This window comes from Phalacrocorax aristotelis, chromosome Z, assembly GCF_949628215.1.
Source record: "Phalacrocorax aristotelis chromosome Z, bGulAri2.1, whole genome shotgun sequence".
Taxonomy (NCBI): domain Eukaryota; kingdom Metazoa; phylum Chordata; class Aves; order Suliformes; family Phalacrocoracidae; genus Phalacrocorax; species Phalacrocorax aristotelis.
The window spans coordinates 3,824,298-3,840,381 of record NC_134311.1 but is presented as its reverse complement, the minus strand read 5'-3'; the positions used below and the strand labels follow the sequence as shown (position 1 = coordinate 3,840,381).

The window sequence follows — 16,084 nt, the reverse complement described above, 5'->3', positions numbered from 1 at the left end:
AACCATGCTAGGCTCTTGGTCAGAGCATAACATGGACCAGTAAAACAGCTACCCCCGTGTTTTCTTAAGGACTGCTCATCCGGCGGTAAATAAAGGCCCGTCACACTCAGCGGTGACAATAAGCCACAGGCCTTCCGGCACTGTGGAAGCCCAAAGCCCGACGTATGCCACGGAGCTCTTCAGCTGTACCCCCACAGGACAAAACCCAACAGTTAACCACCGCACTCTCTACTCGTACGTCAGCAGGATAGAGACCTCTGTGACCGAGTCAAACCTCAACTGCAGCTATGTTCGCTTCTGTACCACAGCAATTTAATACCTGTCAGTTCCGGTACATGTGGTAAATTAGGCTTACGTTGCATCATCGCAATAGCTCATCTCATGTTCTTTGACAGTTTCCTAACAAATAGAAGGATAAAGTATTAAAAATGTTGAGGTTTCCAGAAACAGATTGAAGGGGAAAAAGCAAACCAGCAAATAAACTTACAGCAAAAACCTGACGCCTCATGTACCAAGTTTCAGTCCTACACTGAAAACATCTGTCTTCATGTGCCAAAGCACAACAGTCTGGACTTGGGCAAGTGACCTCCTGAAGTTTTAGCCATAGCAGCTGCATCACATTAGCGACCATAAATTATTCTGCAATGCAGTTTTTCATACAGCCTTGCCCAGAACTGGTACCTCGGTGTTCATGCTTGTGTTATTAACGTATTGTTTTCGTGGGAAGAACTATTATTTTAAAAGATCTTTGAAAACAAGTGTAAATGAAACACATTCATCCCCATTCTCAGTTCGTCTTCTAGTGTTCAAGCATGATCATGCTATCTCTGCAGATACAACTTCGGTCAAAGGGCTCAACAGCCACAGATCATAGTCCACAGATAAAACCGCACAGTGGTTCCCTTCAAGCTCTGGCCTGCTTCAATTTCAACATAGTATGTTAAAAGTTATCCAATTCACATTCATATCCTTAGCATGCCAGCGACGAGCATCTCTCCCCACTTCTTGGGTTAACAGGTGCCCCAAGAATAGATGGGGCTTGAGTCTTTACCTTCAAAATTTAGGTTGATAAAGCGCTTTGGAATACCTCCAATCGTTAGGAAACATTCACTTTATCAGATATTTTTTTTTTATACTGCATATACTTAGTCAAGACACTCAGAGGAAAGCTTGTAATAGTAGTCTAAAGGATAGTGATATTTCTCCATTTCTCTCTTTGTAAGTCCTATTCGGGTTGATTATCTTGGGCTGTGGTAATAAATGGTACTTTGAACAGGGCAACAGAAATCTTACTCAACAAGGCAAATATAACAAAAAGAATTATAGGCAGCATCTCATTTTTTATTTCAAAATACTGTGAGTACATGAGTACCTTCTCCTTTCTGTAGGAAAAGTCCAGGTGTTTTTTTTTCTTTTTAAATCTTGTAGCATTTTCAGATAGGGAAGAAAAGAGGGGAAAAACAAGGTTGCTCATGAAACCCCAAGTGAAACATTCAAGAACAGAGTGGTGGATGAATACACTACTACGTGAAGAACAAACCTGAAGCTGCAACTGCTCTGTTCTGCTGCAATTTAAGTTTCTTGCAAGCAGCCATTAAATCTCATTTGACATATTCTAGGGGATTTCTGTAAAAAGTTAGTGTTTGAGGTTCACGGGCACACAACTATTAGCATACTCAGTACCCCCATGACTCCTGTCAGAAGAATCAGTTATTCCTGAACTAAGATTAACTGGAGGAGAACACCACCCATTAGCATAAAATAAAGACTACTGAAGCAGTCACAGCAAGGTGCCACACCCCTGCACTTCTTCCCTTCTGTACACAGCTGACCAGATGAGAAGTGCGGTCCAGTCCAGTCTGTTTTCAGTAGGATACCACAGAAAGATGTGAAGTTTCAGCAAGACTCTCAACTGGACTGTGTTGAGAGTGTGACAGTGTCACACAGATAGAAAACAGATTATACTACTGCCTATACTGAAAAGTACTAAAGAATGGGTTGACCGCAGGCACGAGGTGTGAAGATTCCAGCCGAAGTATTAGCTACTGCCTCTATAAAAGTCACTTTCAAAAGAGCACTTCACTTCATAGTGGTAATTAATTATGGAATGATTGGGTTTAAAAAAAAAAATCTATAAGAAAGATAGTCATGAAAACGCAGTTTTAACTGACAACTGTAAACCTGATATTAAAATGTCAAGTGTACTGTGCATTCTATAAATACTTCAAAATGTCCAAAAGTTAGATATCCCCAAATGCCCATTTTAGGGCTGTAAAACATACAGTGAGGCTCCTCACGTGTTAGTTTGAACTAGATTTCTTTCAACTCATCATTAATTAAAAAAAATACGCCTATCAAAATAGAAAAAAGTGCAAAGCTTCAGAGACAATTTTTATACCTCAATTTACATCCCAATCTTGCAATAAAATCACCTGTCTCAGGCATATTCAGAGATTACATGATCCACAGAGATATCCTCGAACTGGAACGCTGCCCACACAGGCAAGTCGCACACGGGTACGCGTTTCCTCTGCATTCCACGCGCATTCTGTGGTTTCCCCTTTACCTAATGCTGTGTGACACCTCTATAGATAAGAGTTGCCTGGGGTTGTCCGTTGTTAAGGCTGAAGGTCTCCTTGATGATCAATGTTTATAATATTTGCTGGATTTACTACATTTTCCATCTGTTTCTGATGCGATGCTGCTGTGACAAACAGATGGGAAGACTCCATTGTAGAGTGGTGACTGACATCTGCTTTCACTAGAACTTCGTAATACAGGAGATAAAAAACGGGAGTTACTATGCCAATGATCAACATAATCACTACCGCCGTCCACCATCCTATCCCCCAATCTGCTCCATAGTAAGGATCCTTGCATTTTTTAGCTTTACCATCAGTTTCAAAACAGATCTGTTGGGCTGCTAAGGCAGAAACAACCTCATCAAGATTCTCTCTCTTTGTATCATTACACTTCACTATTTCTTCTATATCCCGATCCACTTCTTTTAAGAAGTTGCCAGCAGTCTCATTAGCAGAGAATTTATCAGAAGGTGACGCTTCCTGCATTTCAGGGGAACAGAGAGCAGGCCGAAGGACCGCTCTTCCTTTTGGGGAGACGTGTGTTTCGGTCAATACGCTGAACTTCTTCACTGGAATTTTGATAGACCTCAGGGCAAAAAAATCTTGATCGTTGATAAGATTGTTAACTCTCTTGATATCTGCAACCTAAAAATAAAAAAAAAGAACAGTTAAATATCAAAGCCCCATTGAGCCGGAACTCTTTAAGTGTACTACATCCTTGAGAAATACAATTCTTCCCTAATGAAACAAAGGCAGGGCCTTTGGTTTTGGTTTGCCTTTTTTTTTTTTTTAACCGATACCCATTCAAACAGTATGAATTGAGAAGAGGTCAATGGCCAAATCTGAACAATGTTAAAGCAAGAAGGTAATTGCAGTAACATGAAGCTGCCTCGCTTCAGGTGGGAAGACTGAAAGTCACTGCAATGCATATATATATTCACTTAATCCATGTTCAACTATCGGTGGCAACTATCTCTGTGAAAGGAATGGGACTTTACCTCAGTGTTTTCAAATGAAGTAAATTACTGTGAGTTCCTAATTAAATTTAAAACTTCTGAGTAAGGATTATTAAAAATTATGAGCTTCCAATTAATCTAGCCACAGCTGTGGTTTGGATACTCCCTCTGCTTCCAGGGGCTAAGGCAGAAACCAAGCATAACTTAAATGGCCATCCTCCCTTCACAAGTCGGCTCTCCTTTTCCCTATTCATGCTCAAAATTAATGTCATTTTGCTCTCAGTAAGTTCAGATTTTAAGTCCATTATGAAATACTTTGCATGGATTTAAGTGCATCTGGAGAATTAGCAGCCTCCTCCTGAAACAGTGACTCCCTCAACATGGAAGGCACAGCCACAGGCCTCACCATAATGAAGTACTCAATAATCAGGGCTTTCTTTGCAACACATGGTAAGCACACAGGAATTGCACTCATTTTCAGATGCAGAGTACCTGGGTTCAGATCCTTCCTGCCCTCGCTGGGAGGACGTCTGCCTCAGGAGAAGTTACTGACAGACAACAAGGTAGCCCACAGACCCTCGCTCCTGTGACTGCTCCACTTACAACACAGACGTGACCAGGAGAAGTAAGTTAGGGCGATCAGTGCCTACTGCCTGCACCAACCTGGTAACACGTGAAAGCGTCTCCCTTCCTGTGACAGCGTGTTTGTGACTTGTACCACACTGAGTAAGGCAGATGAGCGTAAAAAGCTGCCAAATGCAGCGTTTACCCCAGCGATTGGCGATTCCACTGCAAGGCAAGTTGTGCTTTCTGCCCAAGGCCCTGGACCGCTCTTCCACATCTGCCATGAATGTCCAAGAAAGAGCACAAACTCGGTTATCTCCTATTTCTTATCTGAGGCCTGATCTAGTAAGCCTGCTGGAAACACCTGCTTGCGGTGGGTTCTGAAGCCAAAAATTGGTTAATGAGACTAAGATCTGTCATGATTATGAAATATGTATGTCAAGGCTTTGGTACCTAAGCTCACAATGGGAAGCCCCTAATTCTGTTTCTGCCAGAAGAATTCGGTGACAGCAGGACTTCTGTAAATACAGATTTTGAATGTGACCTCCTGCAAACTGCACAGTTAGCATCACCCCACCACCACGTACAGCCTGCTGAAACTAGATATATGCAAAGGGTCGCATTAACCAAGACTGGTGCCTCTGCCTTAATGAGCACTGGCCAGCCAAAAGTACTGGGTAGACATTCACCAGACTAATTTAAGACCGAGGAGAAGCACAGAAGTCTGAGCCCCAGAAGGGAAGGCGCGGGCAGAGAGCTCCCACTGGTACAACCTGCTCGTGCTGATAAATATCGAGGCAACGGCGCAGAATCTAAAAGAAAACTACAATGTGGGTTTTTCCCCCCCCCCCATCCCTTAATGGAATTAAGGCAAGCTCTCAGTGGCAACACGCTCACCATCGCTGGCGCGGACAGCGAAGACGCCGCGAGCAGAAGTGCCCCTGCGTAAGTTTCACTGGGACGGGCCGGCTTGGACAGCTTCTTCGAGTGAGAACCCCACGGAAAAGGAACCCCGATACCCTGCGCTGTCACACGGACGCTCTGCCGCCGTCCCGTCCCGCCCCGCCCGAGGGCACTCACCGAGCAGCAGTACTGCAGCGAGATGGCGTTCAGCGTGTCCCCCTCCTGGATGTCCCTGCTCAGCAGGACGATGTCATCCAGCCGGTCCCTCGACGCGCTCCTCCGCACCTTCTCCCTTCCCCGCGGCCGCAGCTCCGACACCTCCCCCTCCTCGTCGGGCCCCTCGCCCTCCGCCCCGCTCACCGCGGGGTACAGGTGCCCCGCGGCCGGCGGCTGCAGGCCGCACACGGCGTCCCGGCCAGCCATCCTCTGCGGAACGGACGGCGGGGTGGGATCGCCGCGCCGCTTCCCCGCTAACCCGCCCCCCGCCTCCCTGCCGGCCGGTCCCCGTCGCCGAGGGGAGGGAGGGACGGACGGACGGACGGACGGACGGGAAGGGAGGGGAAGGGAAGGAAGGACCGCCCGGCCCTACCTGCCGCCGCTCCTCATGGCCACCGCAATGGCGGCCGGCCCGCCACGTCCGCACGGCGGCCCCGCCCCGGGCCCCGGCCGCCCTTAAAGGGCCCGCGCCTGCTGATGGTGGTAGATGTTCCCGCCTTCAGTCCCTGAGGGGAGGTGGCCGTGCCTCACCGAGGTTTGCCCGGCGTGGGGAGGCGATCCGCGGCGCGGCCACCCGCATTGGTGAGGGAGCTCGGCGGCGAGCCGTGGGGCTCCCTGCCCTCGCTTCCCCGCCCGGGCCCGGCGGCCGAGGGGCGGCGCGGCGGCTCTGAGGCGAGCCGGGGGAGAGGCGGCCGGCTTGAGGGTAGGGGGCCCGCCGCGGGGCTGCTCCCTGTAACCCACCCTCCTCCCGGAGGAGCGGGGCTGCCCGGGTCCGGGACGGTAAGGTAACTCTTCCCGGCGCCCTTTTTGCCTGCGGCAGCGCCCAGCGCCTCCCCAAAACGCCGCCTGGCCCTCACCGCATCGCTCCTCGCTCGGTCCCTGCCGGGCGGTTTCTTCTCGCCCCTTCCCCCCTCAGGACTGGTGCTGCAGGTGTCGTGCCCGCCATGAGGTGTTTTTTTCACAAGGGAGAAAACATAAATTAAGCCCCGTAGGTATTTCAGCTTTCCCTCCCACTGAGCCGCTCTCGGTGTCCACTGTCAGCAGCTGTGGAGGTTGCTGAGGCAGCCGTAGGACCAGTGCCGAGCCTAAAGAGTAAGCGTGGCCTAGCGTGGGTTTCTGCTGACACGGCCTGAGAAGGAAATTTTTGATTACAGCAGGAGCAAGTGCAGTATTTCTTGCAAAAGCTGGCAGCTCTAAGGTTAGGCTGAATATGTTGGAACACATGATTGTATTGTTGCTGAAGACAAATGCGGTTGCGAGTCTGGTTCCTCAACAGATTAAATCTCTTAAAAAAAAAAAAAAAAAAAAAGGTAACTTTAAATCAGGTCGGTTTTTACCTCGTTTTTGAGCTTTATGATGTTTTCAGACTTTCCTTAACAGCTGAAGACGTTAGGAAAACATTTGGTATTAACAAAGGCAAAATTCATTACTTTAGTTTTGAAAACTAAATTACTTGGGCCTCAGGACATAAACATAAGAGCTAATGATTGCATAGCTCTATTGAATGTCGCACTTCCCACCCATGGAAGTTGAAAAGATAGAAGTTGCTTTTCTAGGCATTGTAAAATAAGCTATCAAGGTGCGGTGTGTTCTTGCATGTCAGCTTATTTTAAAGAGTAAATATATATATATTCTGATATCTACCTTAAAATAACGCCCTGTTGTGGATGCAGGGTGGATTGGCTAAAATTGAAGTACTCCTAAGGATGTCTAGGCGCTCCCTAGCCAAATGGCATCAACAAGAAAAGCAATGCATTTCAGCATAGGCGTTCTGTAGGAGCACGGAATTTCTGTGCTGTGAGAGAAAGTTTGCATGAAAAAATACAAATATTCTCAGGTGCAGACATCAGCAGTGAGCATAAAACAGGAGCTGGCTAGGTGAGGCAGGTCTGATTGCTGCCCTTCGTGGAGAAGAAGGGAAGAGTACTAATGTGTATGGAGGGGAAGATTGGGTACAGTCAGTAGAAGCTATTTTTCAGGCTCTCTTATTCCACATTTGTTAAAATATTGCTTTAGGTGCCAAATGTAATTAGAATTCCCTCAAACCAGAGTTTCTTACAAGTCAGAAGACTTGTATCCCCTAATTAGGGGATATGTTCTTTCCTTCAGAGTACTTCATAGCATCTTCCCAATCAAAGCCTGCTCAGAAATAAGACTTCTGTTTTTATCATGGGTCAGATGCACTACTTGTGCTAATTAACACAGCTGCACTGAAGGCCTTAGATACAGTCCTGCACAGAAGCTGCTGCACAACAAAGGCAAGCTTGGATTGTCAGATTACATGACAAATGCGTGAGCATACTTGTAGGGGTCACAGAATGATTTTCTGTATTTGTGGGGATGGCAAAATGCAGGTAGACTGAATCTTCCACCAACTGTACTTCCAGCAAGAGCAGTGTAGAAGGTGACAAAATTGAATTAATTTCCCATAAACCCAAAGTTTTCACATGGGATCTCTAGTTGATGAGAAGTAATTGTAACTTAGTGAATGAGAATTCCATCTGTGAGGAGGTGTCGTGCCACATCTGGCAAAGAATATCTGCGGCACCAACCAGTTTTGTTTTGGTTTTTAAAGGGAGCTTTCTGTAATAGAAGTGAAGCAACTGTAGTTGTCTGTAGCTGGGAAACTGATGACTCAGACCCTATTCATGCTGTTGAAAGACTGTTTTATGAGACCAGTCAGAGCTGTGGGTGGACCTGGAGAGGAGTTTGAAGGCAGGCTTCATGCGCAGTGATGCCTACAGCGCTGTCTGATGATTGTTCCATCATACACCGCTAATGGCATATCCTTTTGGAGGTTTTCTTTAATCTTTGGGTGGTGAGGCTGCGGAAAAGGTCAGAGCAGGGAATTTCACCATTTCTTTTATCTAAAGAGGTGTACCATCAGGTCAAAAAAGAACTGCTGAAGCAGCACTCTGCCTTAGAGGGGGAAAGAAAGTATTGGAGTTTGCTTTGACCCTGCTACACCCCTGTGTGTAACCATTTGTAACTAGTGACATTTTCCCATCAATAACAAAAGGGTATATTCCAAACTTGATGAACAAGACTGTAGCTGCATAGCTCCCATGAATGCTAATAGGAATACAGCCTTTCTCCATCCCCATGTAAGTTACTTTGCATATCCTAATAGTGCATTCTCAATGAGCAACAGGGTCAGTGTTAATCACTCCATGGCATTCCAAGAGCAACTGCAGGGATCTCTACCACATTCCCCTTGGTCATGTTGTATCTAGCGTGGCTTGATCGGAGCGGGCAAGTCAAGCATATGCGTAGGAATATTAAAAAGATTGTAAGGAATTAATAGAGAGGAACTGTAAACGGGATGTTGGAGGGCTGATAAAACTTGGTCATTTTTAATTAAAAGAACTGTATATTCTTTCTGTCTGGAAATTACATACATGTCATGTGGCACCACTGTTCTTGTAAGTCTTTAAGTCATTCTGTGATTCAGGACCAGAGGGCTAGATTTACATTTAGATAGCTGGTGCCAAGTGCCTAAATGTATGTTTTAATTGCTTGAATGACATGACCAGCTATGACTCATTAAAAGATTCACACAGAAATAAATACACAGCTTTTGTCTGTCTCCCCTGCTTGGTACTTGGAAGTGGTACTAAGATTGTGGGAAATAGTAATGTCAGGGTACATCTGCAGCTCCAATGGAGTCCAAACAAAGTGGGAAATTGTTACGCAGTGGCTGGCTGTAAGGTGTGGTAAGAAGAGCTGTTTAATAACTGTAAGAGTATGCAGAAAGCAAATAATGCTGCATCTGCAGACACTTAAAGTAGTGCGTTCTCCAGTGGAAATTTTGCATGTATACGTTTAACTGTAAGTATTATCATCTGGGTCTTGATCCTTGAAACTAGCAGAAGCCTTTTTTAGTTAGCAAGGTTCCAACAGTTTCACTCTAAAATGAGTTAAATATGACCACAAAACTTAATTGTTAAATTTAGTGTTGTTACAGTTTTAATGAGAACAAATGAAAATGTATTTTTGAATGAGAGTTATTTCCCAATTTCATATTTCACATATCTGCTGCTTCCGTTTGGTTACTCAACATGAACTGGTTACTTTTAAATTAATTGTATTTAAATTTAATATGCATTCATAATAGAAATATGCTGTGTACCTTCCATAATGCAGCCAGTAGGGTGCATTGGTTGTTTGATGTTTAGTATTCGAAAACCTGTAAAGAACTGCATGTTTGCTTCAGATTTACATTTCACTTTGCTCAGCTGTCCTCTGAAACCATTCAGTTACAGTAAAGACAGTACGCAAAAATGGAGTGTAGACTCTTGAAAATGTATTTCAAATTATTCACAGGCAGATTTTACTATAAGTTTCTGAATTCCTATTTGTATATCTGTATTGATGAATAAAAGTTTCTGTACCGTGATAGCAGAAGTTTTTTTTTTCTTTTTTTCTTAGAGATTGTAATTTTTAGAAATTATTGTAGATTCCTTCCAGTTTTAGTTGGATGAATCTATAGTTAAGTCCAGGAATAGCTGTTACTGTTTGATATGCTTTCCCTAACTAAAGAACCCTTTCAAGTGCTTATCCTGGTTTTCCTCTGAGGCAATTTTTGCACTGTAGTCAAGTCTTTCCCTTCTTTCCTTTTTTTATTTTAATGAATTAAACATTCAGAGCTTGTTAACTTTTGCTCTCTGCTTTCTCTAGCTCTCAGGTTCTGGGGATTTGATTTGTTTGCATCCTGTGTGGGTTTCAGCATTGCTTTTAAAATGTGGACACCAGAACTTTATGCAGTTTCAAATATCCACCCCATTAGTGCTACGTACAAAGGTAAATGATTCCCGCACCCCAGCTACTTGTCAGTAATCTCCTGCTGCTGCATCTGAAGACCACAGTAACGCTGTTTTTTTCCCAGTCACAGCATCACATTGAACACTTATGGTGAGCTGCTTCTCTGCTAGAGTTTCTTCAATGAAGATGATCCAGAAGATCATTTGTAAGGTATAACCTGTACTTCAGCTATGAAGGTATTCAGCAGTGACTTGTTTTAATGGAACCAGCTTACCTGGTGAGCCGTATTGCTGAAGTACTGTCATTTCCTTTCTCCTAATATTGACGTCACAAACATCCAGTTGTGACTTTTCTATTTACAGGGAGAGAGTGTTGACGAGCAGCAGATCTATTTGTAATCCTTGTTAAACTATGTAAAATAAGTATTTTCATTTGTTTACAACGAAATTTATATCTTGTTCATAACCTCTTACTGGAGCATGCTTTTTGAGATCTACCAGTTAGTTTTTAACCCATTTTACCCCATTGCATTGCTTGCTAGGATTGCACTATGTCTTTACCATATAGTAATGTGAAAAACTAAGTCCTCCAACTATTCAGTTCTGTTATACCTGCACAATTACTGGCATTCAAATTTACAATCTTTCAGAATTAAACCAAATCACACTATTTGTGTAAGATCATATATTTGTTGCGTTCACTCCTTTTACCTTCTTAAAAGTGAAATCCCACATCAGCCTTTACATTATTTTGGCTAGGTTTGCTGTCAGGCTGTATTTATAGTCTGAACTTCCCTTTGTATCTTTGAAATTGATTGTAATGGACATTTAAAAGATGCTTTTTAAACCTGTCACTGTCTTGCCAACCCAGCGGTTTTCCCTTATGTCTTTATTCTTCTATAATTTATACAGTGTAATTTAAAATGTCTGCTCTCTAGTTCCCTTTTCTGTAACCTGTATGCTGTTTTACTTTTTCTTTTGTTTCTGATTGAATTTTTAACTCTACTATTGCGCCAAGATGCATGCTTTTTCAGTTTTTTTCTTGATAATAGAACACTGGCTCTTTGTCACTATAGTAAGCTCTTCTTAATTTTGGAAAGTAAAAGCTTAAGGGTTTTGATAGTTTCCCACCCCACAGGAAGGAGTTGAATGTTATATGGTATTTTTTTTAAGCACTGGGATTTCAGCTGTGTCAGGAGCTTTCTTTGGCCTCCTTGGTACAGCTAATTTGCCCTTACTGCTGGCACGGCTACGTAGGTGTGGTTGCGGCTTCATTGATACAGACCTTTCCTCTGTTACAAGCCGACTGTCAGACGAGTTGTTACTGCAGATGTATTCTGTACTGGTACATTGCTACCTACAGCTACAACCGAGAAAAGCTTTCACTGGCAAACAGTCCTTTGATGCCCGTCCATTGAGCAGGGAAGCGCCCTTATGCAGGCCCCGGTATGCCTGTGCAATCACATCAGCTGCGCAGCCTCTTTTTCCATCCCTCTGCTCTTCTTCCCACGTGAAGAGAGGCCTACAGGCAAGCGAGGGAATTGTCTGGAATATCCTAGTCTTACTGTCATCCTCTGTTTTAAGATCCTCATGGCTGCAAGAGTGGGGTATGCCAAACAGCTTTTACAAAAGGGAGAGGGAATAGTGGAGGGGAGTGGGAGCAGGAGCAGAGAGACTACCTCAGGGTAAAGAGTCTGATTCAGAGTCTTGAAAGTGTGCAGATATGGCATTCACAGCCTGCTATATAGACAAGTATTTGAACTGTGTACATAAGGTGCCTTCAATTCTCACCTGTAATGGCATGCAAGTATAAATTAAATTGTTGAATTAGTGCTCTCTGATATTAGTAACAGTAATGGTACTGTAATTGTAAACACCTTGCTATGCTTGCTTTCAAATTTTCAGTATAAAGTTGATTTAAGAAAAATGAAAAATTTGTCGTGTACTACAGCTATCAATAATCTACAATATTTATCAGGATAGAGCTTAGATGGTTGTTTTTCACACTAAACATGCTGGTTTCAGTTTTGCCTTTGTTAAAATATGTAATAGTTACCTAAAAATGACAAACGTGAAAGTACTCGTAAAATAAATCATCCCATTCAACTTTTTAAGCATTTAAAGTATGATTACGAATGTCCAGTTTATGACATAAAAAGGAGGGTGATCTAGTAGGCATAGAAACTCTTTGACAGGAGCATTTTCATGAATTTTAAAACAGATTCCCTCCAGCCCTGTTTTCTTACAACTTTTGTCTTTCTATTCAATTCAGCTTCTATACGGGACAGCAGAATGTGTCAGAAACCTTTAAGTTCTTTCAATGAGTATCAGGCATGTTAATGCAAATACATCACGAGTAATCCCTCCGTAAGGAGAGACAGTAACATAGCCCACACGACATCAGTAAAGTGTTTACAAGGTATTAATATGCCTACTGTGACAAGATGTATTTAATGGGAAGCAACAAGGAATTTGTTTTATTAGTTTTCCTCCACCCTCAAGTAATAAATCTTAAAAGCTTCAATATTGATTCAATGAAATGAATGGCTGAATCGTTCTGGAGAGGCTCTGACAAGTGGACAAATGCTTCCATGGTTACATTGTGCTATGCAGAATGGTTACTGAGCTTTGTTGGTTTCCTCCCTCTGCCATTCAAGTAAAATAACAAACCACAGGGAAGCACCACACATGGTGGGCATAAACTGGAAACAACTTTAAAAGACCAAGTTAGCTGATCTTATACAGACTTTACACAATATGGGTTTTATTGATTTATACCGTATACCCTAAGCATGCATTTCGGTACTTTCTGCTTTGTACATCACTTTCTCATGGAATATTTTATATCTTATCTGAACCACCTCTCGCTTTCAATTTGCAATGCCATAAATTAAAACACTGTGTGAAAGTGTGTTTCATAGTAGTGTTACATGGGTTATGTTTTTCTAAGAATATTTTATGTCAAGTGATGTTACTGCATCGATGCGGGCTTCTGCAATACCGAGATAATTAATAACAAATCATGTATAGAACTTTTATGTGCAGTTGTTTTAGGGTGCTTTGCAGTATAGGATAATTAAGTGGTTTGATTTCCCATCTCCTTGCATCTAATGTACTCAAATTTCAGGTGCCACAGGGAAGAGGGAGGTAATAAACACTTGATTTCATAGATATCATGTTGAGAAAAAAAGATAAAAAGTAATGGCATACAATTGTTTCATTAGCTTAAAAATGTTGCCGATCAAGCATTACATTAATAGAAGGAAATCCCGAAGACCTTAGATTTTGTTCAGGACAGAGTGTAAATGGAACTGAAAGCACATGTGTTGGGAGTAGTTGCTTCTCTTTTCCTTGCAGACCAACTCTGAGAAGAGCACGTGCTATCCTCTGTACTAGTAGCTGAGAGGGGTTATTTTCCTCTACATGGCTGAGAGTCCCCAGGATCGCTGTCTCAGCATCTGAATGCTAAGGTGTTCCAGTGCCCCTCTGTAGACACAATTTTGCTGTGAGGATGGATGCCAGGATTCCCCACAATGCCAGGAAAATAAATTCATAAACATGGAGGGCAGTTACTTCTGAGACAGAAATTCTGGCCTTAGCGCTGTCATTGGAAGCTTACGTTTATTGTGGCTACTTAATTTCACATTTACTCAAGTAACACCTCTTTGATCTTTAGGGAAAAAAGCAAGCAGCAAATGACTAGGCACTTCAATGTTTCACTTAAAGAATTTCAGAAGATAGTCAACTCTTAAACTGAAAGTTTTCTGTGTTTCCAGGTAGGGTTTTTTCCCTATTTGAAAGGAATCAAACAAAATACCTATCTGTGGATTGGGAAGGCAAGCAAAGTTGTATGCAGCAGCTGGAACCCTTTTGCTTTTATCTTTATTAGTCTGAAATACTTTTTGAGGACTTTGAAATTAAGAGCAATCAGGATGCAAGAGATTATGGAGAGATTTTAATACTTTTATTACATTTTACATTCAGAAAAAATGCTTTTGGTAAGTGTTCCTTTTGAATTTGCAGTGCTTGACATGCTCTGAAGTTGTGTGTTTTCAGTAAGTTCATGGATGTTTGATGAGAAAGCTTCTGATATTCTGCATGCTATCTGCATAGTCAGTGACATCCTGCAAATGAAGAGCTGGACACACTTGATTGGAAAAACAAGACTGCAACTTTATTTAGCAACAATAATTGCACAAGAGGAGCAGGCAGACAATTCTTGGCAAGTTGTCATCTTGCTGTTTCTCCATGTGACCTACAAGCCAGTAAGCATCCACTGTGGTTTGAAAGGAGCCACTGAACATTGCAAGACCAAGCCTTCTCTTCAGAGATGGCATTCTTTTTGTGTCATTATAATGACACAAAACGACAGAAGTTGTGTCAAAATTGCATGCTGGAGCTTGATCAACCAAATCTGAGATGCAGTAAGTTGAGACAAAGAAGTTATTTTCTCATTAATTTGTACAGTTTTTTACACTTGAACGTACCTAAATTAACATTTTCTAGAAGTCTTCTCATTTTTTTGTGGAAGTCTTGTCAAATGTCTAGCTAAGTTCAGTAATAAAAAGGTTATGATTATATGAATGGCATTTCTGCTGTAATGTGTGTTAAAATATAACAGCCTACCATGAGCAGATGCCAGGGAACATTTACATTTTCCCTGTCGTAGGAATACTTCAATTTTTTTCCAGTTAAAAGCTCTTTTTAAATACCTACATCAGTATGCTTTATCAGTATACAAATAAGGAGCTGTACCATAAAAAGGTTAACCATTGCCAAACTGATCACAGGAGGCATAAACAAATTAACGTTTGCCCATCAAAAAAGAGCACTATCTGCTTGGAAGTTCTCATTTTTCAGTTTCTTAAATCCTAGACATCTCTGACAAATAGAGGATCAAAACCTGAATTTTATCTATATCCATCAGCACATCAGCCAGTCCAGCATAAACCACTGGGCCAGAAGCATAATACCCAAATTTTGTAATTCAGTCTTCTCAGACTATTGGTACTCTTTGTATTTGTCTGCTTTCTGCTCTTTTTTGCATGTGTTTGTTTATTCTTCAGGAAACTACACAGTAAAATCAAGATTTTAATATTTAAGCATTCCCAGCCTGTCAAGAAGGATGTGGAACAGTTCAGGAAAGAGAGCAGTGCAAGTGCCTGGTACTACAGAAGAGGCATCGGTGATACCTGACAGTGGTTGCTCATTTCTTCGGTGCAAGGTGGCTGGACTGAAGTCACCAGAGAGTGCAACAGGAAAGTGATCAGGAACCTCATTGCACATTCTGAAGAACAGACTACACAAGTGTGATCATGAGCTGCGATGGGATTGTGGCCAGAAGCCTGGTAATACAGCCTAGTCAGGCTCTGAGGTGAGCACGCCTCTTCGGTATGAGTCTTGGTCGGTTCTGCCCTCTTTCAAGGCATGACTTTTGGCAGAGTTCACTGAAGATTATGCTGCCAAAGCCACGTTGTGTAATTCTGATTGCTGTTCCAATGCTGCCAGTTAGATCTGCTCCTCAGGGTGAATCACATTGAGAAGTACTACTATAAAGAACACAGCGGATACATCCTAGACATCAGCCAAGCAAACAATTATCTGAATGGAATCAAATGTATATTTGTCCATGTAAATTTACACCTGCACAGGGAAGAATATAAGTGCTTGTGTTCATTTATAATCATAATGTTCTTAAAAACCGTCTGTCTTGCAGAAATGCTCCCCACCATGGACCATCGTTCATAGAAAATCCACTTTTCAAAAAAAAAAAAAGCCAAAACAAACCAACCACCAAACCCAGGTGAATTTCTTGCAGGAAAATCATCTGTGTCTTGTTGATTACTCAGTGAAGAGAGGACCAAGATCAGCCTCAGTATTCTGCCTATACGCTAGAACTAATCAGAACAGTGTCTGATGGACGTTATGTGTTTTTTGAAATGCGGTGTCATATTGGAAGTGATTCACTAATAAATAGGAACGAAGTAAAGTTAACTCGTGTCTGGTGTATTTTAATTAAGGATTGATCTATGAAAGAGCTACGCACTTACTTAATGTTCCTCAAACTGAATAGTTCAATGTGCTTCAGCTGAAGTACTAGAAG

At 42.5% G+C, this 16,084-nt stretch overlaps 1 protein-coding gene and 1 long non-coding RNA gene across 7 annotated transcripts; one reads left to right on the top strand and one right to left on the bottom strand.

The window, feature by feature from the left end:
- Window positions 1-1,320: 1,320 nt before the first annotated feature.
- LYSMD3 (LysM domain containing 3) lies at window positions 1,321-5,697 on the bottom strand. The gene is given in 3 exon segments (XM_075079709.1): window positions 1,321-2,620; window positions 2,622-3,227; window positions 5,183-5,697. Coding segments are annotated over 3 exon segments (906 nt in total). The 5' UTR covers window positions 5,429-5,697; the 3' UTR covers window positions 1,321-2,566.
- Window positions 5,570-15,975, top strand: LOC142050699 (uncharacterized). 6 transcript variants are annotated; one of them, XR_012658102.1, is made up of 5 exons: window positions 5,572-6,209; window positions 9,906-10,021; window positions 10,107-14,405; window positions 15,048-15,355; window positions 15,698-15,975. It is a non-coding gene; the product is annotated as an uncharacterized LOC142050699 (long non-coding RNA). The 6 variants fall into 6 exon arrangements; XR_012658097.1 differs by having other exon boundaries at window positions 5,570-6,209; window positions 15,048-15,975; XR_012658101.1 differs by having other exon boundaries at window positions 5,571-6,209; window positions 10,107-15,355.
- Window positions 15,976-16,084: the final 109 nt, after the last annotated feature.